At 37.5% G+C, this 25,332-nt stretch overlaps 1 protein-coding gene across 13 annotated transcripts in view; it reads left to right on the forward strand.

Moving 5' to 3' along the window:
• The window catches only part of ROBO2 (roundabout guidance receptor 2), a 1,130,584-nt gene that overhangs the window by 1,088,862 nt on the left and 16,390 nt on the right, over positions 1–25,332 (forward strand). For all 13 annotated transcript variants that reach the window (XM_089512185.1, XM_089512193.1, XM_089512187.1 and 10 more), the window contains 3 exons: positions 2,028–2,288; positions 7,366–7,577; positions 22,123–22,290. In XM_089512185.1, the coding sequence (XP_089368311.1) occupies positions 2,028–2,288; positions 7,366–7,577; positions 22,123–22,290 (641 nt within the window). The remainder of the gene's footprint in view (positions 1–2,027; positions 2,289–7,365; positions 7,578–22,122; positions 22,291–25,332) is intronic.

Here is a 25,332-nt window from a genome sequence, read left to right on the forward strand (position 1 = left end):
CACCCGTCCATCCCCTCAGTGTCCTGCTCTTATTGGCTCTTTCCATCGCCTGCTTGGCGGAAAAATTGCGGAACTGGGGAAAGAGCGGGAAGGCAGGGGCCTTATAACGGGTGGGCGGAGTTACCGCCAAAAAGTTTCTACATGTTGCAAAGTGAACTTTGCCTAGTGATTCCAGAAGTTTCCGAACAGCACTGCGCAGGCGCAGTGAAACCCATTTGTATGTATTCGCAGATGACCACTCGAAGAAATACCGTTACAGATAAGCAACCTGTCCTTATCAGTTGGGGTTTAAATAGGTTTAGGGTCTGATAAAGGCCCAATTATTTAAATCCAATTTATGTGTCTGGTCTCTTCATTTCATGGTGGGGGCTCAAATTAAATTTTGTTGGAATGCTTCCAAACTGAGATTCTCAACAGAATGTCTGATTAAAAGAAGATATAATTACACTTGTTTGGAAATCACAAGGCAGTTGATCAATTAATCAACACTTAATGAATGTTTATTTTTGGACCAACCACCACATTTGTGTCTGACTGTCTAATACAATGTAAAAAACAAAACAAAAAACCTTTACTGCCTTCCCTGGAAAACTGCCCCCCCCCCCCTACATTTGGCATGTTTGTGTCCACATGGTCTGCAGTAAGTAAATGCAGATTATTTAAATACTGCAACTGATGCTTCCATGTGTGTAATGTCGCATATAAAATGTGCTGTAATGTCGCATATAAGATGAATAGATTCGGTGCTGCTAATTGTCAAAAGATAAACAAATTGGCTTGCTTTCTTCTAAAATGTCCTATTACATGTAAACTTAAGAATCTGATATCTTGAATCCTTTCCATTCTTCAATTATTGCATTGTAGATAGATCTCTTTTAAATTAAAAAAAAAAAGGACTTTTAATTGACAGGAACAAATCACTATGTGATACTGGAAGTGGGAGCAGCTAAATACATTAAAAAGTATTTTATTCCTCCTAGATCCATTTTAATTGCTAACAATTTATTTATGTAGTATTTTATATTTATCTCATTTTCTTTAATTATTTATTTTAATTAGGTATTAATACTTGCTTTTGGGCTGCTTAGCTTTGCTTCACTTTCACAGGGCCTAGTTTCATTTAGCTGAGTGATTTAAAAACAAATTGGACTATTTGGCCCAAAACACACAGGACAAATAAAGTGGCTTCTGACATTTTGGGGGCATGGTGTTTACATGATGCATGCCCCCTGAAGTGGCCAGAAGCCACTCTGTCAGACCTTTAAGGAACAGAAATAAGCCGGCTCCTGGCAGCAGCAGCTTAAGACCATGGCAACAGCCTGCTTTGGAATCTGATATATGAGGATCATCAGGTTATAACTATTGTGCTATACAGATGCTGGGGCAAAACATGACTCCTGCAGTCCTGGCATGATTGTGGCCAGAATGGCTGGAGGCTGCTTCTATGTGACAGTCTGCTTCACCCCAACAAAGTAGTACAATAATTGTAACCTGATGATCCTCAGATATAGGTCCCATCTGGTCTCAAAGGCTAAGCAGATCAGGCCTAGGGCCCCAACAGACAGGCCAAAATAAAGCTGCTTTGGGTCACTTTGGGTATGTTGTTTAAATGACACATGTCTCTTAGGAGGCCAGAAGCTGCACCAAATCTATGCTCCAGTCTTTAGGGCTGGAGCAAGGCTTTGGTGCAACTTCCGGACTCGTAGGATGAATGCATCATTTAAACAGCATACCTCCAAAGTGACCTGAAGCAGCTTTATTTTGGCCTGTCTGTTTGGGCCCCTAGTTATTACTTGGAAGAGACTTCTGTGGAATTCCATGTGCTTTTGTCTATATTCAGGGGAAGGAAATGGCAATCCACTTCTGAATATTCTTTACCTGACAAAACTTTATGTAATTAACGGAAACACCACATGTTGACAGGCAACTTGAAGGCATGCACATTACATTATAACTGTTTAAATAAATAAATGATGTAAATTAATTAAACAGACCCTAACCCATACTATATGTACTGTATATTCTAGATATGACAGTGATGGATGGTGCCCACCTTTACCAGTCCAGACATATTTGCACCAGGGAATGGAAGATGAACTTGAAGAAGAAGATGACAGAGTACCAACACCCCCTGTCCGAGGAGTGGCTTCTTCTCCAGCAATCTCCTTTGGACAGCAGTCTACTGCAACTCTAACACCCTCTCCAAGGGAGGAGATGCAACCCATGCTTCAAGCCCACCTTGATGAACTGACCAGGGCCTATCAATTTGATATAGCAAAGCAAGCATGGTAATTATGACAATTACACTGATAGATTTGAAAAATATAAAAACACAGGACATCAAATGACACCTGGGGATGTAATATTTAAGTTTGAAAGCATCTACCTCTGAAAGACATATCTATGCCTTCAATAGCAGGGAGATTTTGCCAGGTAGACATTTTTTGCCTTTGACAGGCTCATGAGGGTAAAGGTTTCATCTTTTAAATTACCATTAAACCAGCTATTAAACCAAGAAAACTTTGTTTGCCTTTAATAATTGTACAATAATTGTACAGCAGAAAGATATTAGCGCATCCATCTTCTTCAATTTCACTGGTGCACAGGGATGTGTTTTGCTAAACCCATTCCTAGACTATTAATTGTCTATTGCAGTATTTTAATATCGTTTCAGTTTAGCAATTTACAGGCTCTTTTCAGGCTAGTAATCTTACTGTTTAAAATTTATTTTCTCACTCAACCAGCCACTATTGTGCTGGTTACATTGCATTGTCTTATTTAAGGAAAAATTCTGTATGTTGTTATTGTTGTGCTCCTTCAAGTCATTTCTGATTTATGGCCACCCTATCATAGGGCTTTCTTGGCAAGATTTGATCAGAGGGGATTTGCTTTTGCCTTCCTCTGAGGCTGAAAGAATGTGACTTGTGCAAGATCACCCAGTAAGTTTCTGTGGCCAAACAGATAATCCTGGTCTCCAAAATTATAGTCCAAAGCTGAAACAACCACAGCTTTTTGGCTTACTGAAAACCTCTGTCATGCTACCAAAAACAAAACCACTACACAGATTACTCATTGTCTGTGCAAACAGTATCTTCCATTGTTTGAACAAAGAATTTTTAAAGCCCGAAAATCTTCATTTTCTGAAGGAAATCCTACTCTTTCAGAAAAGATAATTTTCTGTAATAAAACTCATTTAGAACAGGTGGATTACTACCTTCAGGACAGAGTGATGGCATGTCCAGAATATTTCCAGAAATGACAAGTATAACTTCATTATTTTATTTTATTTTATTGTAATTTGCAAGAAATTGCAATAAAATAGAGGTGAGATAAATGCCAAATACCACTAAGGAGGGATACATGAGGGTCTACAACAAACAACCACATAAGTATAAACTGTTATTGTCATTAGGCTTCCATAAAGGTCCCTTTCCAGAAATTCAAATGCTGATCTGGAGGCTTTAGTTGACTTGAGTGATTGCTAATGTACTCCAAAAGAGGACACCATCTCTCCTCAAAAGAAGCACAATAGAGGTTATCCATCCTGTCTGACAACTTTTCCATTAGTAAACTGTCCCATAGCCTATGTCACCAGTTGCCCATTGTTAAACTGCCCATCCTCCAGTTCTTGGCTATTTCAATTCTTGTGATGGTGAGGAGAAAACAAATCAATGATTTATTTTTAAAGTCTTTGTTCTCTCCCAGAAATAGAGAGAGTAATAAAAGACCTGGGCAGGGAGCTATCTCTTGAAGAGTGATCCCAGAAATAATAGATAAAACATTTGACCAGAACTATGTAACTTTGTCACCATGTAACCACATATGGACATAAGTTCCTTTGCAGTTACAGCCTCTCCAGCATTCTGCAGTTGATTGCTTAGAAAATTGAGCCAGTTGCACAGGGGTGAGGTGCCATTTATACAGTAATTTTAAGGAACACTCTCTAAGCTGGGTAGATGATTTAAATGGTATAACTTCATTATTGTGCTATATCTGATTCCAGACAATTATGAAAGAAGTTACTTTAAAATATGCATACTGGAGATCATAGTAGTTTTACTTTTTTAGTATTCACAGAAGAAGGAAATACAAAAATAGCAGAACAGTTTTGACACAGCTTGCTTAGTAATTGGAGGTGGAGGAAAGAGGCTCCTTGTACAGAACAGAAGGTCACATGGTTCTTGGAGTTCTCTTTAAAAGCACAGAATGTAAGCAATAAAACTTTAGCAAGGCAAGGAATGACTGAGAATGTGAAGCAAAGTAAAACTCCTTGCTGAAAGGCATAGTGCCAGTAAAAAAAAAAAAAAAAAAAATGGGAATGTTTCCTGACACAACAAAGGCCACAACTTACATTGAAAGAGTTATTATAGGTCAAAGAGGCTTGTATGAATTTCCTGCCGATGCCAAAGCCAGCTGTTTTTGTTGGACAATTTTCAGTACTTCAACCTCGTCTGCAAGCTGCAGCCAATCGACAGGGTGCTTAGGCCACCTCCGCCATGGGATATAGCTTGTTTATGTAATAAGCCAGAAGCCCAAGCATCAGCTAATTTGGGTCTAGGTTAAATGCATAATTGTGCCAGGCAGGACACAGATGCATGCCTTGGCATGCTTTCAGCCTGTACCTTGCAGCTGTTATGCTTCCTGTGGTGGCATACAAACTGCAGGTGCAACTTTTGGTGTCAGTAAACATCATGCATCTCATTAGGTAATTTGTGGTTTTTTGGATGTGGAATTATATCCCCAATATACATGAAATCTGATATCATACTTTGATAGGGTACAGTGTTAAATTATCCTAACTGAATTCATTCCTATTAATGTAATGATATTCATAATACATGGCATTCTGGTTGTTATAGTCCATATCACCTCTTTCAAACTTTCAAAAGAAGACATTCAGAAACATACTCACATTGGCACTGGACAATATCACTGGTGGTCTAGAAATGACATATTTAGGAAGATTACATATTTGTAGCAAGTGATAAAGACTGGACTGCAAGCAGTAGGAGAAAAAAATACTTTCCTTTTTAATGAATCTTAAAAGTATGAGAGAAGAATTCCAGTGGTAGTTCCAGCAACAAATTATAACAATGTTCAGATATGAAGAAGTCTTCACCCATCTCAACTATTTATTTTAGAAAGCAAAAGAAAAAAGAAAGAATACCTCCCTAAGAAACATCAAATATGCTTGCCAAGAAATGGGCTATAGCATTTTATTGGGACTGATTCTGAAAAAATATATTGATAAAAAACATTTTTTAATAAATCTCTTTTTATGTGAATAAATGTTGACCTAAAGACAACATGGATTGCACGCTTCATTTCCATCTTAGGTAGCAGTGCAGAAAAAAGAAACTCAGGCCCGATACACATCACCAGGACGTGATAGTATGGCTCAGGACCGTGCACCAACCACACGGTCCCGAGCCCTACTACATGCCGGCAGGGCCACTATTCAGTGGCACCACCCACACATGGGACATAGGGATAATGTGTGGGTGTTTGAGCTCCCACACGTCTATTCCTGGAAGTAGCGTCTTAAGGGCTGCAACACAGCTCTTATGACATCCCAAAAAAGGAGCTGCTCTACGCGGCTTCTTTTTTACTTCTCACCTGCGCTGCACGGTCGGGTTGCTGTGGCAATGCTGCGCAGTTTATAGGGCCGGCATTTCTCTGCCGGTCTGTACTGCACCTCAGCTACAAAACTTTCTTGAAGTGTAGTGGAGTCTCCTTCCTTAGAGGTCTTTAAATAGAGGCTGGATGGCCATCTGCCAGGGATGCTTTGATTGTGATTTCCTGCATGACAGGGGTTTGGACTGGATGGCCCTTGTGGTCTCTTCCAACTCTATGATTCTATGGCCCGTTACAAACGGGCGTAATAGTACGGACTGGGTCCGTACTAGGGTTAGAAACGGGCGTCACTTCTTGACGCCCCTAACCCTAGTACGGATCGAGTCTGTACAAAATGGCAGCGCCCGTTCCACACGGGGCCCGCCATGACTATGTCACCACCGCACCGCCTCCAAATGAGGTGGTGCAGTTGTGACGTCGTCGCACCACACGAGGGCGCCTACAGCGCCCTTTCCATGGCACAAGAAGGAGCTCCAAAACGGAGCTCCTTCTGCGGTTTGCATCACTGGTGCAGCCTTTAGACGGCTGTGCCAGGAACACAAGGGAGAAAGGGGCCAAGTGGCCCCTTTCTCCTCCTCCCCGCTGCCATCGGGTGTCCTTGGGGCATGAAGCCCCAAGGACACCCATTTCCAGGCCGTGGGGAAGCTAGAAAGCGGTGGAATGGGGCCTGGAAAGCAGTGGAACGGGGCCTCGGAAGCTGCTGTTCTGACAGCTGAGGCCCCAATCTGGCGGGGAAAGGGCCAGTTACAGGCCACCCCAAAGGGGTGGTCTGTAACGTGCCGATGATTGTAAGCTTTTTCCCCACTTAGTATAGAAGATTTAAACTTAAAATTTGAAGCTTACTCCAAACATCTAAAGTAGAAGTACTCCTTTTCAAATCTATTTTTCATAGAATATGCATTTTTGTATATTTGTCAAGTTGTGGTACATCTACTTGACACCCACTATAGATTGTGTAGAGTATAAATACTGTAAAAGCACCAGATCCTGTCTGATCTTGGAAGCTAAGCAGGGTCAGTTCTGGTAAGCACTTGGATAGAAGATTGTCAATGAATACTAGGTGGTGTTGGCTATTTTTCAAAAGAAGGAATGGTAAGACCATCTCTAAGTATTCCTTGCCCAAGAAAACCCTGTGAAATTGGCATATGTTTCCAGATGACTTGAAGGCATGTACACACACAGATGAAGTGCTGGATCATATGAGCCTTTTCTGTGTCAGTAGGAAAATAAAAATGGCGACTCAAAAAAATTATCAAAAGTATGAAAAGGTCTAGAAGGAGATGGAGAGAGATTAGAGAGAAGGAAGGTCAAGGAAAGATGATGTGATAGAAGAAGGCAAGAGAGAGAGAAAGGGAGGGAGAGAGAAGTAGAGGAGGAAAGGAGAAGAGGAAGGGGAAGATGCGGGGAGGAACCAATAATTGTTGAAATATGAAAGTGTATTTTAAAGCATTTAAACGTGATCAGAGATTCATATAACTGTGATGTGTTTTAATATGCTGGTATGTTTATGTTGTGTATGTGTATGTTTTTTATTGTTTTAAATTTTATTGCAAAAAAACATATAAAGTACAAAAAGGTCTTATTGATTTTCAAGTAGAGTATTAAGCACATGCTTATTCTTCACCAGTTGAAACAAATGGCAAAGGGGTTTAACTTTGCCTGGATGATGCTCTTCCTTTTTAAAATATGTTGAAAATTACAGTGTTCAGTGTTTGCCTTTTCTTGTTCTAGGCACAGTCAAAGCAATAGTCAGCCACCTCAGACCCCAGTTCCACCATTAGGATATGTATCTGGAACTCTAATATCAGATTTGGAAACTGATATTCCAGAAGATGAAGAAGAGGATGATATTGAAGAAGAGGCTATAGAAATCACAAGGCCACTGAGAGGATTAGAGCATACACCAGGGTCTAGTATGGACAATCTAGACAGTTCTGTGACAGGTAGGCAACAAAACTTGCATATTGCCCCATTTGTGAAGGTATAAACATATCATGAATAATATAATGTTTAAGGGGATTTTGGTCTGCTCTATTTCTGTTGCATTTAAAATGTTCTAGTATTAGGCACAACTGTTAAAGAAGGATTTGAAAATGCTTTTTCTTTGCTGAAAATGATAAGAAAATTCATGAATTTTAAAAAGCTTTAAAGACTTGAAAGAAAACTCAATTATATCTCAGCTTTCATGGAAAGTTGAATCTTCTGGGAAAGCAAGCCCATCACATATGAGGTACTGGGAAGGTGGGAGGGAAAGAAGCTTGACTGAAAAATTGTATATCTTGTATCTCAGGAATGACATTAAAAGCTGACTTTATCTATGAAAAGCTTCTAGTTCTTTATTTTTACTTTTGTATCCCTGTATAAGTGATGAGCACAAGTGAAAACATATTTTCCAGGATAACCTCAGAACATTAACAGGATGAAATGACTTAAATGTGGTGACACATTTGTTTTGTGCCCACTTCATATTGCTGTTTTTAATCATCGTCCTCATTCAAACTATTTAGTTAATCAAAAATCTTTTCCTTTACTGGTTTCATTCCTTCCATGTCTAAAGAAGTTAGAAACAGGATCATGAACATCATACCTTAAAAAATAAGCTTGCCTAACCCAAGTTGGTGTCGGTAGAAGATAGGCAAGCATTTAATTATGCAAGGAAATTAAGTTTTTTACATGAATATCATGACCTAATTCTAGGCTTCAGCAGGTATTCATTTCAACTGGTATTGTACCTTACTTTATGTACTGTGTCTGGATTGACTGAGGTCTGTTGGAGACCAAGTATGCATGGTCTATATAGCTCATTAAAAGTATTGTATATCTCCCCAATCATTGACCTTTATGAGACAGTACTAATTTCTGAATATATTTTCCGGCTATTTCTGCCCACTGAAAAATGCCCGTGTAGTTTCACTTCCTTTTTTACTTCCCTCTGCGTGTCTTACAAGTTGTTTTCAGACTTATCTAAAGCTATGAAAACACATTGTAGCTTCCACTGCCAGATATGACAATGTGACAGTAATGAAGCATCAGTACCTCAGATTTTTCTGATCTCACTCTCATTGAATTAAAAGAAGCAGTACTTTATCCTACTTTCCAGTTTTCCTTCCTCTTTGCCCTGGAGCCAGACTCCTTGCCAAGCTAATTAAGATTTAAGAACTATGGATTGACTGCTGTGATTTGTAAACCAGACCCAACTGAAGGCTTGTGGTCATAACTTTGAATCTCTTGAGCTGGAAGATTGGTTATTAGTACACAAGCATTTTAAGCCACTTTGCAAAGTCTGACTAGAATCATAAACATAATTTCCTCCAGGCTGTAATTATGCATAGGTTTGCATTTTTCTATAGCTAATGTATTGCCCAGTGAAAGTCTTACCATGATACTACAATTTTAAAGAATCTACTTTTTATATATTGTTCTTTAATATGTATTAATGTAGGTACATTCTTTTAAAAATAATACTTTACAAATTTGCATTTCTGTGCATCTCTTTCATTGCGTTCTTCCAGATAAGAAACAGGTAAAATTACTTACCATATTACTTTACAAATGAATATTTTATTAAAAACTTCTGAGTTATATGTTGTTTTCAGAAATGCTAGCTCTGAGTATGCCAGTATTATAGGACATAAAAGAATGTTAACGGTTTGCTGGGGGGAGGGAGGAGAGAAAATCCAAAACTTTACTTGCAAATCTATACTGAACTTTACATCTATTAATGTAAGTCAATTGATTTAGATAATCTTAAATATCTTATTTCAAATTTTCTAAAGTACTAAACTTTTCTAATAATATATAATAATATGGCAATCCCAGATCGGTGTTCTGATAATATTGGTAGTAGTAGTATAGATCAAATGAAAGAAAATAAATTGAAATGCACATTAAAAATATTATTGGCTGTCAAATTGGGAAAGAAAGGTTAACTTGTCTTGTTACCAGTAGTAATGGATGAAATTTACAAAAATGTATGGTATAGGGATACAAGAAATTAAAAATATCTCAATCTCCCAAAATATCTCAAAGTAACATCTCTCTCATTTTCTTCCTTCTGCTTTCTAAATTGGTATTTCTTGTTATTTAAGGAACTAATGTCAGTACTTTCATTTTAGTTGCAACATGCATTGCATTTCACCATTAATTTAGTTAGCTAATAAAGCAATGGGCAGGAACCAAGGGTGTCATGCCATATGTATTTTATGTGGTGTATGCCCTGAGGTGAGATACTAAATTATGGTGACGATTAAGATGCTGACACAGCTGTTCTTCCTTGTCATGACTCTTTCATTTGTGAAGGGATGCTCCCTGCAATTCACTAAAGGAATATTTTGGAAAGGAATAGTGAACACTGGAAGCTCAGTCTGGCCCACACTTCAAGTCTGTGAATTTCCTGAGGAGGAAGTGGCCTATATTAATGACTTGCCAACCTGCAAAATGTGCAGCTTCATACTTAGGCTCAGATACAGTGTCTGTATACTGCCTTCTCCTACCAAAGATGCCCTGTAGTGGCATCATTTAAGTTTAAAAATCAAAGGCCAACCTGGATGATGTTTTAAGCTTGGAGATCATTTTGACTCTTGCTGCTTTAATTCTGCTATGTGAATTTACTAGGTCCTGCCTTTTCTCCAGGTTAAGCTTTTAAGCACTCCTATTACAAAACAAATAAAAGGATGTGGTACACTTATTACTCCTATGTGCCATTTTCCACCAAAAATAAAGTATAGTCACTCCTCTTTGCCATTTCCCCCACTTTCTACCAGAGGGAGAGAGCAGCCACACTGGGAGCAGATGGCTGCAGCTAAAAGGTGAATGAGACAGGTATCTTCATCCTGCTCTACATTCTGTTAAGGATTAAAGCAACAGAAGCTCCTTCCTATAGCTAACACAGCAACCTTAATGTGTAGACAGTGGTTACCTAACTGTCACATTAAAAATATTCAGTAAAAGATAGCATTGGCTACAGCTACCAGCTAAAGAGGAATAATACTAGGTTGAAAAGCACATCGAGATATAGTGACCTAAATCCTGTTGTGATACTCAACGAGAGTAGAAACTGTGAATCAATTTGATATGCCACCATTCAAAAATGATTCAGTGTGTCTATTCTAAGGGGAATTAACCAGCAAGATTCCAGCTAATATCCTTTAGGCCAAGGAAGAAATCATGCATCCCTCTAGATGTTACAGAGTTGCATTTCCTAGCAGTCCTAGTCACCATTGCCAATGATGAAAAACACTAAGAGCTGCAGTCCAACACATTTGAGGGCTGCATGATTACCACACCTCTTTTAGGGACATGGAAGAATTGTATGTATAACTGTCCTCTTCAGCCAAATCACAGTGTTTCACAAACACAATTTATCAGGATCTAGCAGGATCACTTGACATAAATAATACTATTAAGAGAAACTGAAGTGGGTATGCCTTTCCTCCCCATCCCCCCCCCCCCCCCAATAGCCCTGTGTACTTTCACAATCTAGGGCTAGAAATTCTTGTGAACAAATTATGAGATGGGAGAACAGAGAAAATCCAGCTGAGGTATAGGGGCTATATAGAGAAGGGAAATTGCTCCAGTATTCTTATGTCAACATAAGTGGAAGGGCACCATTACCTCCTGGCCAAAATCTTTGTTTAAAACATTTGAAGTAACCACATATATGTACATTCAGTCTCACAATGGCTAGTAAGCCTTTTCTTCTCTGATATATATTTAGTAGTAATGTATTACAAACTGAATTTTAAATATCTTCATATAGAAATTAGGTATTTGAACATAATGCAACATTATCCTGAATGTTACATTTGTAAAGCTCAGTGTGATGTTATTGTGAACAAACTGAGGCTTTTCGTTCAGTGTAGTTCACTGCAGGGTACTTTTGTCTATTCTCAGCTTCACCTTTGAGTGTTAGGGGATCTGACTATCATCTTTGTTAAAGGTAAGGTAAAATTTAAGGTCAGTGTACACACAGCTTAGGCTCAGCATCATCATTTTAATTTATGTACTATACTTTTACCTTATTTTCCTTTAAACCTCTTTAAAACAGTTTGCATGTGGTTACCCTGATTCCTCAGTCCAAGCAATAAAACTATTTCCTGCTCTTTAATCTTTAAACCTTTCTTAAGTCAATCTAGATATCAATTGTGTTATATGCAGAGCTACCGGCCTCATTTGTTTATATGTTGCTAGCCATTCTCCAAATATCTGGGATTGTTTCATTCATTCAATAATTAACAGGTTTAACAGCCTTTACAGAACTAGAATTTTTAAACTGTCTCATTTCCTCATGACCTGTATAAGGAAACTGGGAATAGAAAATCCAGTACAACAATTTAAAAGTTTTATAAAACCAACCTTTTCTCTTCTGTGGTATATTTGAAAACATATTTAAGCCATAATGTAGTATACATGCTGTGAGAGACATACTACTGTGAAATAATTTTTGGAAGGAATAAAATTAAGTCTTTGCTGCCTGCTATGGAAGCAAATAGGATTGTAGATCATAGTTTCATATATGGGAGTTAGCATACTGTGGAAAACTCTGCTAAAGTAAGAGTAATGCTGATCTAAACTAAACATCATATGTATGTAACAATGTCGCAATTAAAATTAAATATTCAAATATGAGGTAGGATCTATGCATTTCATACTTGTTTCCCCTTTGAGAGCTTTAATAAACAAAATGTGTGCAATATATATGAATCTGACATTTTTAATCGATGCGAACATAATCAAAACATTTGCTGGCATTAATGAAAAATGAATTTGTGCCACTTAGCCAAATTTATATCAGTTTGAAATTTCAATCTTTTCTTGTAGACATCCCTCACCCCTCCATATTGCTGAAAGGCACAAACTTTTCTCAAATTTATTCAAGCTGTTAGCATGCACACTGAACATTAAGTAGTTGTTCAAATGTTGCTGAGCAGTAAAATACTATGATAAAGTGGCATCTTGCTGTGCTTCCATTACATCTTCAGCACTAAAATTAATTTATGATCAGTCATCAATTCATTTACATGTCGTTTTATGCTAAATTCTTCCTTGCTGATGAATTGTATCCCTACATCCATTAAGCTAGAGTAAATTCTGTGCTTTATAACATGACCCTGCTAATTGTTGCATTACCATTTTTATGGCATACAAAATCTAGCAGGTCCTCCCTTTAGAGCATATATGAATTCATGAGCATCTTCATTCCACTAAATGAAATAACATCAAACATCCTAAACAATTCTTTAAATTCTTTAAGCTAATAATAAAAACAACAAGTTTTTCTTCCCTTGTATTGTATGTGTAATGTGTGTGCTCACTGCTATATTGTAGCTTTCTGATGCAATAATATCTAGCATTCTTAGGCATGGGTGTAGCTCTGGTGTTGGCTTTCATTAAAACAAACAAACAAGCTTCATTTATATACCGTTTCATACTGAACTAACAGTGTCTAAGTGCTTTACAACTGTAAGTTAATTTGCCCCCAACAATCTGGGTACTCATTTTAGCGACCTCAGAAGGATGCAAGCCTGAGTCAAGCTTGAGCCCTTTGCTGGTCTTGAACTTGCAACCTTATGCTTTTTGAGTGAGTGGCTGCAGTACAGGCATTTAACCACTGCACCACCAGTGGGGCAATTAATAGTCTTATAGTACAGACTCTAAAAGCCTGAGAGCCTTTAGGGTTGAAGGGCGGGGTATCAATGCTGTAAATAAATAAATAAATAAATAAATAAATAAATAAATAAATAGCCTCCCACCATGGCACATCTTTCTGTGGTGGTGGGACTGCATACTCCTGTGAGGCTAGAGGCTATGCTGATGGTAGCAGTGCTGTTGGGAAGATTTCCCCTGTCAGAAAGGCTTTCACCGAGGAACCAGACTAAATGTGCCAAACAGTTCCTGAGTAGTAGAGGTAGTTGGGGGTGACAGTAGTAGAGGATCTCTCAAGAGACAACAGGAGTGGCACCATAGCTAATGCCTGTTAGTACTGCTCAGAAGGAGGCATGATAAACCTCCTTTTCAATGTCTTTTACCATGAAAACCCAATAATGAGACAATCTAAAATGAAACAAGAGATAATGCAAGAAGATGATACTCCCAAGTCAGAAGCCACTTAATGAGCTAAGAGAGAAAAGCAGAGGACAAATATAGGTAGTACTGTGTCTAATAATGCAAGCCAAAATGACTCAAGCCAAAAAGACATTCAGCTGCTGAAATGCTCAGAGGTGAGTGGAAAGTCAAAACCTGCAAAGAACATATTATAGAAAGATTGAAAGTGAGAAGCATGAATCAGGGGAAACTAGAAATAGTAAAACAAGAAATGAAATGTATAAATATTGCAATACTTGGAGTGGGTGGGATAAAATGGAGAAAAATGGAACATTATGAGTCAAAATTTACACAGTGCTTGATGCAGGAAATGAAAATCTAAAAAAAACAGGGTGGCATTAATAATGAAGACAGATATAGCAAAAGAAGTCGATACACAGTCTGACCAAATAATATCAATAAGACCTCGGGGTCTTATAATCCATGTTTATGCTCCAGCTACAGAGGGAGAAGAAAAAGAAATTGATCATATGCTGATTCTATGATTCTGTGCTAGAGTCTAGGAAGAATTGATCCCATACCAAAACAGGACTTCTTTTTAAACATAGACAATAGGAATACAAAGGTAAGAAACAGAATCAAATATTATAGGACAATTTGGCCAAAGATCAAGAAATAAAGTGGCAGATCGACTGCCTGAATTTTGTAAGGTCAACAGTTTGTTCATTGCAAACACATTCAAGCAACCCAAGAAGCAACTATATATGTGGATGTCACAGGATGGCCAATATAAAAATAAAATAGACTACATAATTGGAAGCAGAAGATGGGAAAGCTCCCATTGTTGTCCAACCCAGTGAATAACAAGACCAGGCACAGAAATTATAAAATGCGCAACTTTATTTAACTCAATTTATTTAACTTTATTTCTTGGGGATCTGCAAAAAACCAGGGAGGAGAACCTTTTGCAGGAAGAGCTGGTGGATGGCCTGCTCCCAGAACATTGACAGGTAGAAAATGAAATATGGTGGTGGAGAGGAGTTCTTGGACACTGTGGACTGCTAAAAAGACAAATAATGGGGTTCTTGAACAAATCAAGCCTGAACTCACCTTAGAAGCCAATACGGCTAAACTGGGACTGTATTACTTTTGACATATGAAGAGAAGATCTGGCTCACTAGAAAAAAATCATAACACTTGATAAGTTAGATGGAAGTAGAAAGAGGAAGATCACATTCCAGGTAGATAGACTCAATCAAGGAAGCGGCAGCCTTGAGTCTGCAAGTCCTGAGCAGGGCTGTTGATGACACGTGACTTGGAGGACTGTCATTTATTGGGTTACCATAAGGCAAAGTTGACTTGATGGCAGTTAACAAGAACTAAAGCACATACCCTGCTTATAGCTAGCTGTGTATTGATTAAAACTCAGACCAGAATCACCCTAAATAAAATACTTCCTTTATTTTTTTATATTTTTTTTACTATTGGACCAGATAATCTGAGGTTAAAGTACTTTAAAGAATATGATTATCTAATATAAAGCAGATGATATAAACAAGAAATAGGAGGTCTCCATCAACAGAAATGATCCAGAAGTGCTGACAGAGGTCCCCCCCAAATATATATATATATATATATATATATATATATATATGGCATTAGGAATCTTCCTGCTGAGGACAAGAAGAAGCCTTTCAAACCATATTATATATTTACTCTTCCATTTCTCTTCTCTGATTTTATAATACATTCGGGATCTAATTATATAAAAGGAATCACTAAAAGTCTTCAAATTGCAATTATGACACCTCATCACCCCATAAAAATATCTACCACAATAAATCACAAAATACAGGAAAAAATCAAATTGATCAATTTTAAAGAATGTTTTTAAACTGCTGTGCATTACTGCAGGGGACCTAGAGGGGGCTGAGAGATTCTAAACATTTAAATAATAATAACAAATGCTCCTAGGTAGTTTATATAGCTGCAAGATCATACACACACACACACACGCACACACGCACACTAACTTTTCAGTAAAAACTTTATGAAATGTATAAAAAGTAATTAACTTCTTCCATTTTAGAATTTGTTTTATCAGTATGGCTCTAAAACTTGTAAAAACAGGCCATGACCCAAAGAAGGGGCATAATGAGTGTAATAGAGAACTTTGCGCTGTGTTGTCTGTTCTAGCGTTGGGAGTAAATGAACAGAAGTAAGAACTGATGTGATATAAAGAGGTAACAAAATTCAAGAACTATATCTAGATCATTCCTTTGCATACTGAGGTTTTCTAGTTGTGGTAACAGATCTCATATTTACCCTGTGTACTTTTTTTCCATTTGAAGTATGCCATTAACATTGTTTCTTTAAGTGATGCATATGGTCACAATTTTGGTGATCAAGTGAAATGAAGCTCTATTTATTTTAACTATGTCAAGAGCTTATATTGATTAATCATTCCATTTTTAATTGATCCTATTATTTCATTTATACTGTGACTATTTAATAATCTGAATATCATTTCCCCATTGCTTTCTGTGTAAAAGCCTGTATACCTTTTTTTTTAAAGTGGCTGTTTCAAAAGAGTTCCTTTTTCAAGCTTGCCTTTGCTCTTATCATGGCTTACACATGTCTATCTGTGTCAGGTAGAGTTCATTTGGGAAGTAACTATTTTATTTGTGCCTTTGGCAAACAAAATCAAATTGTTACTCTCTGTTGCATTTAATCCACTTTCAGCCTGTCAGTTCTCTGTAGACTCTGTTGGTTTCTGTTCTTGTTTCTGAAGTTATACCAACTCATTTTTATTATAGCTTGCCACTAGTACTGGTACTAACAGATTTTGGCCAATTTCAGTGCTACAAACTATATTCATTGTTTTTTTAAAAAAAACAGGCTGCAAAGCTTTTTCTTACTGATTTGTATGGAGTCAGTGTCTGTTGAATCCTCACTTTGCATTGCTACATCTCTTCTTTTAGTATGGAAACTATATTCTGTCAAAAATAGCATTGGTAAATTTGGTGTCCAATGAAAGTGTTAAGATGAAAGTGTCATTTTTGGATGTCAGATATTGTACTGATAAGTTGAAGAACTACCTAGAGCTTCTTTAACTTTATTCACTGGGTCAAATCCAGGCTTCATTTTTCCCCCTTAACAGCCCCTCCCCTGAAAATGCTACACAGATAGCATTTTGAATGAAATGAACATGGTAGGAAAGTTAATTCCCCCAGAATACTTCTCCCGACCCATTGGTCTTCGGAGAAGGCTTTGCTAGCCTCCCATTGGAGAGAACAGAAATTTAAAGAAAAGCGGTGTGCTCTCATTGGCCATTAGACAGGGAGGAGGCGGAGCTAAGCCTATTTAAAGCTCACCCGCCCTTAACTCCCTGTCAGTTGAAAAAACACTGGCCTACCCTCCTGCCTCAACAACAGTGTGAAATCCATTCTGGTCACCTCGGGGCTGGATAGGAATTCCCCCCCCCCCTCTTTTTAGAAGGGTTTTTTTGCCTACCCTGCACTGTTAATTGGGGAATCAGACAATTGGCTTTGGGTGTGGTCATAAATAGGTTTCATGGCATAGGCGGGAAGAGATAGAGGTTTTGGTGACCACCTTGGCACCCTCCAAAAGGGTGAAGGTGGGTCTTTGGAACTGAGGTTTACATCTGGTGACTAAACACAAAGGAAAAGAGACTTGCCTTGGGGTTGGCCTGAAATTTAAACCTTCACTTAAGTCTTGCGAATTAAATGGGGGAGTCTTGGGTTGGCCTTCCGGATGCAGGCCAGCCAGGGAGCAACCCACTTCTGGTGTTTTTTGCCATTTGGAAGCTGGGGAATTGGTCTTGGAGCAGACCATCCGCCAGCTGTTCCTACACAAGGTTCTCCCCCCTGGTTTTGCAGTTCTCGAAGAAATTAAAGTTAAATAGGTTGGGTTTAATAAAGTTGCCCATATTTATAACCCAATTCTCTGTGTCTGGTCTTCTTATTCACTGAATTGGTCAGTAATTGGGTGAAGAGATCTATCATGAACAAAGCCCTTGCAACCACAGTAGGCAGTTGGTGCAACTCACAGTATATAAAAAGGAATTTCACCAAATATAGTTTTTCTCAACCCATGGGATTGTTGTTGACAACCTAATATAGTTCCTCTTCTACCACCTGCATCATTAAATCCAAGGTCCAAAATTGATGAACTATCTGAATGCACACTAGCATATGGAAGCTCTCAGGATTGCAGACTTTCTTGCATTGTGTTGAATGCAGCCTTATTACAAAAATGAATAACCTCTTCCTTGCTACAAAATAACCTCATCTTTACTACAAAATATAAGTCTGGTGTATATTTTCATTCTTCATATTAAACACCTTTTTATTGTTTATATTTACAATACTTCTAAATATTAATGTCAGATGATCCACTAACTAAATGGAATGATGCCATTTGAATGACTTGGTATGTCAGTATTAAAGTATTTTTATCATTGGATTCTTTCCAAATTTATTTCACCCTAACCTTACTTGTGCAATGCAAAAGTCTAGTTTTAATTAAGTATAATATAGGTACTTGGTATCCAATTTTATATTGAGAACATTATGATACAATCTATTCATGTTCCTTTACTTTGCATTCTGGTATTGCATGTTTGTTTTAAATTTTTGATAAAATACTGTCTTAAACTCTTTAATAGGTTAGGATACTTGGTGGTAGGAGCAATATCAGACAATTTTAAATTGACTTTCTATATTCTAAAACAAGCAAACAAATTCTTAAGGGTGACTTTTGAAGAAGGAGGAGGGAAAAGAAGACATTTTAATAGCCCTATGGAATTTACTTAAGCAGCTAAGCTATTTCATGTGTACAACTTACTAGACCCCTACATTTGTTTTTAGGTTCACTTGTAAATGGATGGGGTTCTGCGTCTGATGAGGACCGTAACTTTTCTAGTCATAGATCTAGTGTAGGTAGCTCCTCAGATGACTCCATCTTTACCAGCGGCAGTTTTTCACAAGCTCTGGTTGCAGCAGCAGATAAAGCTGGTTTTAGGCTGGATGGAACCAGCCTATCAAGAACAGGTTCGTAGTCTCAAAGCAAATGCTTTCTGCATGATGCCAGGGGGTTTACCCTTTCTATTTTACTCCTTACTTTCCAAGTAAATTGAAATAATAACTCTGTTTAGCATGCACACAAATGAGCGTATAGTTCTGTCTATAGCCGGTATAGTTTTACTTACACTTGCTGCCCTTTAATACTTTCTCAAAGAGATTGCTAATTTTTGCCATGCAGTTTTTGATTTACCATTTCCAAAACCTTCTAACAATCAATAATAATTCTCACTTAGGGTTTTGTTATTGTTTCTTTTATCTTCATTACTGCTTCTCTTTTGCATCTCTCTTGCCAAATGTATTTTCTGGGAAGACTTTGTAAGCATGGGGTGAATTGGTGAAAGTTTATCATTCTAACAATGGAACAGTTTAACAACCTTATTAAAAGGTTTCTTTGTAAGGCACTTAATCTAATCATTTATTATATGTGACTGCGGGAGTAGAAATGAAAATATATCAATGACAGCATGCAGTTAAGCCATATCAGCAGACTTGCCTAAATTAAACAAATCTCACTTTTCGTTTTCAAATAAATAGTAGATAATAATAGCCCTATAATTAATTTTCTGAGGTTACTTTTTCCTACCCCACCCCCGACAATGAGCCAAAGTACTCATAAAGAGTATAAAAGCACAACTATAGAATGTGTTTGGATCAGCAATATTTATGCAGATATCTTGGGCACATGCGCCTGGAACAGTAGCTCCAGACTACTCTTGTGCTTACTCGTATATTATAGCCAGAAACCCCTTGCAACTGTTCCCATTATTATCAAGGTTTAAAGTGCTCTAACAGAAATATACCCCATAGATTAATAAATCAACAGCAGCACTACAGTAACATTGTGAAAAATTATACCATTGATACAGTAAGATGCTGTCCAAGAAAATATCATAATATCTACCATGCACAGTAGATTTAAATAGCCTTCAAATGATGGCTGAAAATCAGTCTATTTGTTAAATGTACTGCTATGTAAGGATAGCCCTATTACCATTTAATACATAGTCTTCACTCTTATTTTGAGCACAATCCATTTCCCCCCACATGTGTCACTCATACTGCTGCATGTGTGGAAGGAAACATCTGTAGTAGGAATGGTCAACAATGTAGCCCTTAAACCTAGTTTGTGCATGCACCCTGCTACTGAATTCACTGCTAAATTTGTCACTATAAGCAATTACTTTAAGAAACATTGCCACAGCAATTGGCCCAAAAAGCATAAGTGCCATTAGTTTCTTTGATACCCTGAAGAGTAACCAAAATTTCTCATGCTGCACTTTCCCCATCCCCATCCCCTTTGACTACACATTTCCCTTACATCTTGATCATTTCTCATCACTATCCTTCCTTTATCTCCAACTAAAACCTGTAAAATATTCTTCTCTGCAGTTTCACAGAGCCCTCTAATGTAAAACGAAATTGTCTAGTCTCCTACACTCTCTCTACACACTGTAGAGTTCTTTCCGATACCTATAAGCATATATTTATTATGGCACATTGACAGTATTGTGTCCAGTCACTTCTTTGAATGGACAGCCTATTCATGTCTTCACAGGGAGGCATGCAGGTAACCTCTCTTTAATATCCTAGCAAGAGTACTTCTATAAATATAAATATAAATATACAAAGTAATGTGTGAACTGGGTCTGTGGAAAGGACCAGTCTGTTCCACTAAAGGTTTTTTGGTTTTCCCCTGTGTACAAAAGAACACTTTGGAACATGAGAGAAAACTAATATATCTCTTCTTGTAGGCTATATAAATGTAAACATTTTCATACCTTCACTATCATCATGCCTTCACTACAATTCCCATATGCCTTACTAACTGATCTTGCAGTTGCATAGGGTTTCTCTCTCTCTCTCTCTCTCTCTCTCTCTCTCTCATTCATTTATAATAACTGTCTATTATCCCCTCTGTTGTAAGCCGCCTGGATTCCAAGTGATTGGGCGGCATATAAATAAATCCTATTATTATTATTATTATTATTATTACTCACCGTCCCAAGAGTTTTAGAAAATACCAGTTATTAAGCCAACTCAATGTGGGGAATATTAAAGAGGGCATAGTAAAACCTGCATTCATGATGAACAAATAACTAGCAAACTGTAGTATCATACAGCAATTTGAAGACTAGTGTAACATGCAGTTATTATATACAAATTTATATAATATTGGATGCACAAATATCTCTTCTAGTGGATTTGGAACTAAGCCCCAATGAATGTTGGGGAAAATATTATGGTAAGCCCCACTGAAATAAATGGAGAACCTCCAGAAAGAACCCATGATAGAATTCCTAAATTAGTGAAGATTTTAAAATATATATGAAATACGTGAATATATTATTATTTTTAAAATTGAGATGTAGAAGGGGATACACTCATATACATCCTGATACAAGTGAAATAGTTTCCCACATTTTGGTTAATCTAGTTGATACATATAGAATATGTAGGGGAAAATTTTCTACTGATACACATGCTATTATTATAAAAGGCAGCATGATTATACTATTAGGTCTAAAAAATATTTGTTTTATTAGCCAATAGTTAAATCTTTTGCTAGATATTAACATGTGCATGCATGCAGTATTAAAATATGGAGAACCATTAACTGAATAAGTTTGTTCTTGAATGGTTTGGCCCTCCAAATAAACAACTACCTTCTAAACCTAAAAACTTATATCCAATGTTACATTAGCAGATTCTTGCTCATAAAATATGGATTTCCCTTCATCTCCTATCTCTTAGAGTCCCCAACATACAGAGCTTGGGCAATTACTATTTTGGATTACAACTCCTACAAGTCCCCACCTATCATCAGTAGTAGGGGTTGCACAGCAAATTTTTTAAATTCTTCCTGCATGTTTTCCCATGAAGTCTGTTCCTTTGAAGTAGATCTGGGGCATGTAAGGAGAACAAGAATACAGTCCAGTACCATTTCTGTTCTGCTAGTGGAAGGACATCATGGACTACAACCCTGAGGAAATGTGAAGATGCAGTGTGTTGGATATTACTTATCCAGGTCTTATGTGTTTTCCGCAGAGAAAATAAATCACAAGCAAATGTTGCTGCCAGGAAAGAAAGGTGTTTTGTTGTAACATTGCTAGTTGGCTTACAAAAAATGGTGATGGACAGACTTACAGGAAACTATCTTTAACTGAAACATCTTTAGTATAATGCTGAAGTTTTCATCTTGAGGTATTTGTTACTTAAAATAGTCTTTATGAATTCTCATGTGAGTGAACCAAATAAATGAACTGAAGACAGTTAGGGTAGTCATAGAAAAGGAATCTGTCCTTCAGCATAGTAAAATTTTAAATTCAACTTTTATTTCTAGGCAAACCATATTCCTCTCAGAGGCCTCGGCCAACCAGCCCATTTTCTACTGACAGCAACACCAGTGCAGCCCAGAATCAGAGTCAAAGGCCTAGGCCTACCAAAAAACACAAGGGAGGGAGAGTAGAACAACCTCCATTGCCTCACCGAAGGGAAGGAATGACAGATGGTAAGTTCCCTGGTTTACAGTCATTTGCATATTTCCCAGATTCCTATGCCAAAAAGTTATATAAAATATTGCTATAACGAACACTAGTAACCTGTCAAACTGTCTAGTTCCACCACAAGATGTAGCAGCTCATGTGCCCCAGGCTTCATGTAAGGTAAGTCGGTTTTAAAAAGTCTAAAATAATTTTAAAATGCCCAGATGATTATTTTCCCTGTCTCTGGAAATCCACACAAATGTACACTTCTCTGAATGTTCAAGTATCAAGAATCTACATTTCTGTTTCTGGTACAACCACAAAATGTGGGTAAGAGGTGGAATTTAGTTGGCAAGATGATTATTATAATTTTCTATCCAAGAAAAGTTATATGCTTGGGCGTCAGCCCATAAAGCCTTGGGCTCCCATTCCCAGCCATGGACTGCCAGGAGGAGAATGGAGGACTGAGGGAGGGAGGGCTCTTTAACACCTTGCCCCCTCCTCCAGCCCCGGACCAACTCTGCTTGGGCGTCGGCCCATAAAGCCTTGGGCAATACTAAGAAGAACGGTATCTTGTTGCTAATTTTTAGTCTCCCCCTTTTTCAGGTTGTTAGATTGTAATTCTTTTATTGTAATTTCCTTGACGGTAATGTTGTAACTTGTGCTGTGTTTCCTTTATTATTCCATTGTTTATTGGCATCTGCTTGTTTTTTTTCCAATGAGGGGTTGGAAATAGGGAATACTTTTTGATAATTATTGATTTGAATGTAATAATCAGTGTTAGGCTTTTGTCATTATTGAATTGCTACAATATTACTGTTATTGTTGTTATTATGTTTTTTGCTATGTATTGCTATGTTATATTTCTTTATTATCTTATGTGTATTGTTATTGTTTATTGCTATTGCTCTGTATTTCCCTACTGTTGTAAGCCGCCCGGATTCCTAGTGATTGGGCGGGGTATAAATAAATTATATTATTATTTATATTATATGGAAAAATTAATCTCAAGTTTTCAAGAACTCAGGGGACATCTTAAATAGAAAGTTATATCACCCAGCCCAATGCCAGTGGCATCCAAATATTCTGAATTTCATCTTCTGTGTTTTGTCACCTTTGACTGTGTTATCTGAAGCTGATGGCAGCTACAATGAAATGGTGGATGTGGGAAGACTGGGGAAAGCTGGCCAAGATATTTTCAAATTTTGTTTGTCCCAAGCTCAAATTCTATGCTCATGACGTTTGCAGAAAGGCATATTTTTGGCATGTTTAACAACATGCAAGACAAACAGCCTCCATTCTCCTCAGCCTGCTTTTAAAGTTAAGCTGAACTAATGCTTGTCTAGTAATAGCTTGAAGACACACAACAACAAGTGTAGATAAGATAAATTATCAGGTTTTTTGTGACTACACTGAGTAGTCCCCTCCCATCATCTCCACACCTTTTGAATGTGATCTAATCACCACAAACAATAGTAAAACATACAGACTTGATTATCACATTATTAACTCGGCAGAGTCAGGAGGCCCTATCATCATAATTAGCCTAACTAGTGGATTTGTAGAAATGTGCTATTTCATTTCTTTTTCTACTACTTTAATTACTTCACATATTTAGAGATTCAACAAAACTTACTGTTTTCCTTCTCTACAAGAGCACTGCATACACAAAACTTCATACACATAGGCTTTTGCTAGGCTAGCTGTGCTTATTTTCATAATACACCATCAATAAATACACTATCATCTTCCAGTCCCATTAAGATACTGGCCTACAGGTTGGTAACTTTATCCTGTTGTAAAAGTCTATGCTAATAACTTGTTTTGAGTCACCATGGGTAATCATTCACATAGTCACATTAATCCACAGTGGATAAAAGGGGGATTCACTTAGGCTCTTTTCAGCTTTTCACTTTCTCAAAATATGAGACTCCCCAGCTCTCTAATTATAGAATTCCATGAAAAGCAACTATTCTCCAATAATATTACATTTTGTACTAATTAGTTTGCAGATTTTTCTTTCTGATACTGTGGTGTCATTAGATGCCCCTTCTGATGACTTGTCTGGTTTCCAACCAAAGCAAACAGCTGCAATCTTAAATTCAGGTGGTTAGAAAGATTTTTAATGGGTATTTGAACCCTAGTGGGACTGGAACCTCATTGGAATAAAAAAAAAAAAGGACAGTCATGCATAGGTCATCCTAGCTCTTTGCAACATAATTATGGGTCAGTATATTTCTGATTGTAGAGCTGCCAAAAATAGGAAATGATCTGGACACTCTTTATGCTGAGCAATGTGGCAAACTTTCAAATTAGATTGGTTGTGCACTGGAAATTCATTTTAATATCCTACCTTGTTACCTCCTTTCAAAGGGAAAATCCAAAAAGATATTTAATAAGTACTAGGTTTAAGATAACTAAAATGGAAAGAAAAGAAAGAAAAAGTTGAAAGACAATTTTCAAATGCACCAAAATAGGGGGAGGGGGGGAGAATGAAATCATTATTTATTTTGTTCACATTTACTATGCATTAGTATGAATGGGAGTAAGAATAGTTATTGATTTGCCAAATAACAACAGCAACAACATCCCACATTTTCCCCAAAATAGAACTCAGTGCTGCCCACAACATAAAAATAGAGTATCCATTTAATCCAGTACCACTATGAAAGACGTATTCTTTATGAATCATGTTTGTCATCTGCCAGGAGCTTCCAAAGCTCAAAGTGGAACTTTCTGGATCTCTCTGTCACTGTCCCATGTGCTAAAAAAGTATTGTCATGGTTTTTCTTATCCGGAAGCTCCATCAACCAGCTGTAGTGTGTGGGTGTGGATGTGGGTGAGAGAGAGACAATCCAGGGCTTTGGACCACTAAGCTGCCCAGGCATTATGCTGCAACACACACACACATCAGTGGCTCACTACACAGAATACTTACATAGGCACACAGTTTTCATGTATCTTCTGACACCACTCCAAGAAAAGAAACATACCAGACTCCTCCACAGAGACTATGCAGACTAGAGACTAAAATGTGATGCTAAATGCATGTATTTAATGTGCTCATC

This window comes from Sceloporus occidentalis, unplaced genomic scaffold, assembly GCF_023333645.1.
Source record: "Sceloporus occidentalis isolate IW3139 unplaced genomic scaffold, rSceOcc1.0.p SCAF_2, whole genome shotgun sequence".
Lineage (NCBI taxonomy): Eukaryota > Metazoa > Chordata > Lepidosauria > Squamata > Phrynosomatidae > Sceloporus > Sceloporus occidentalis.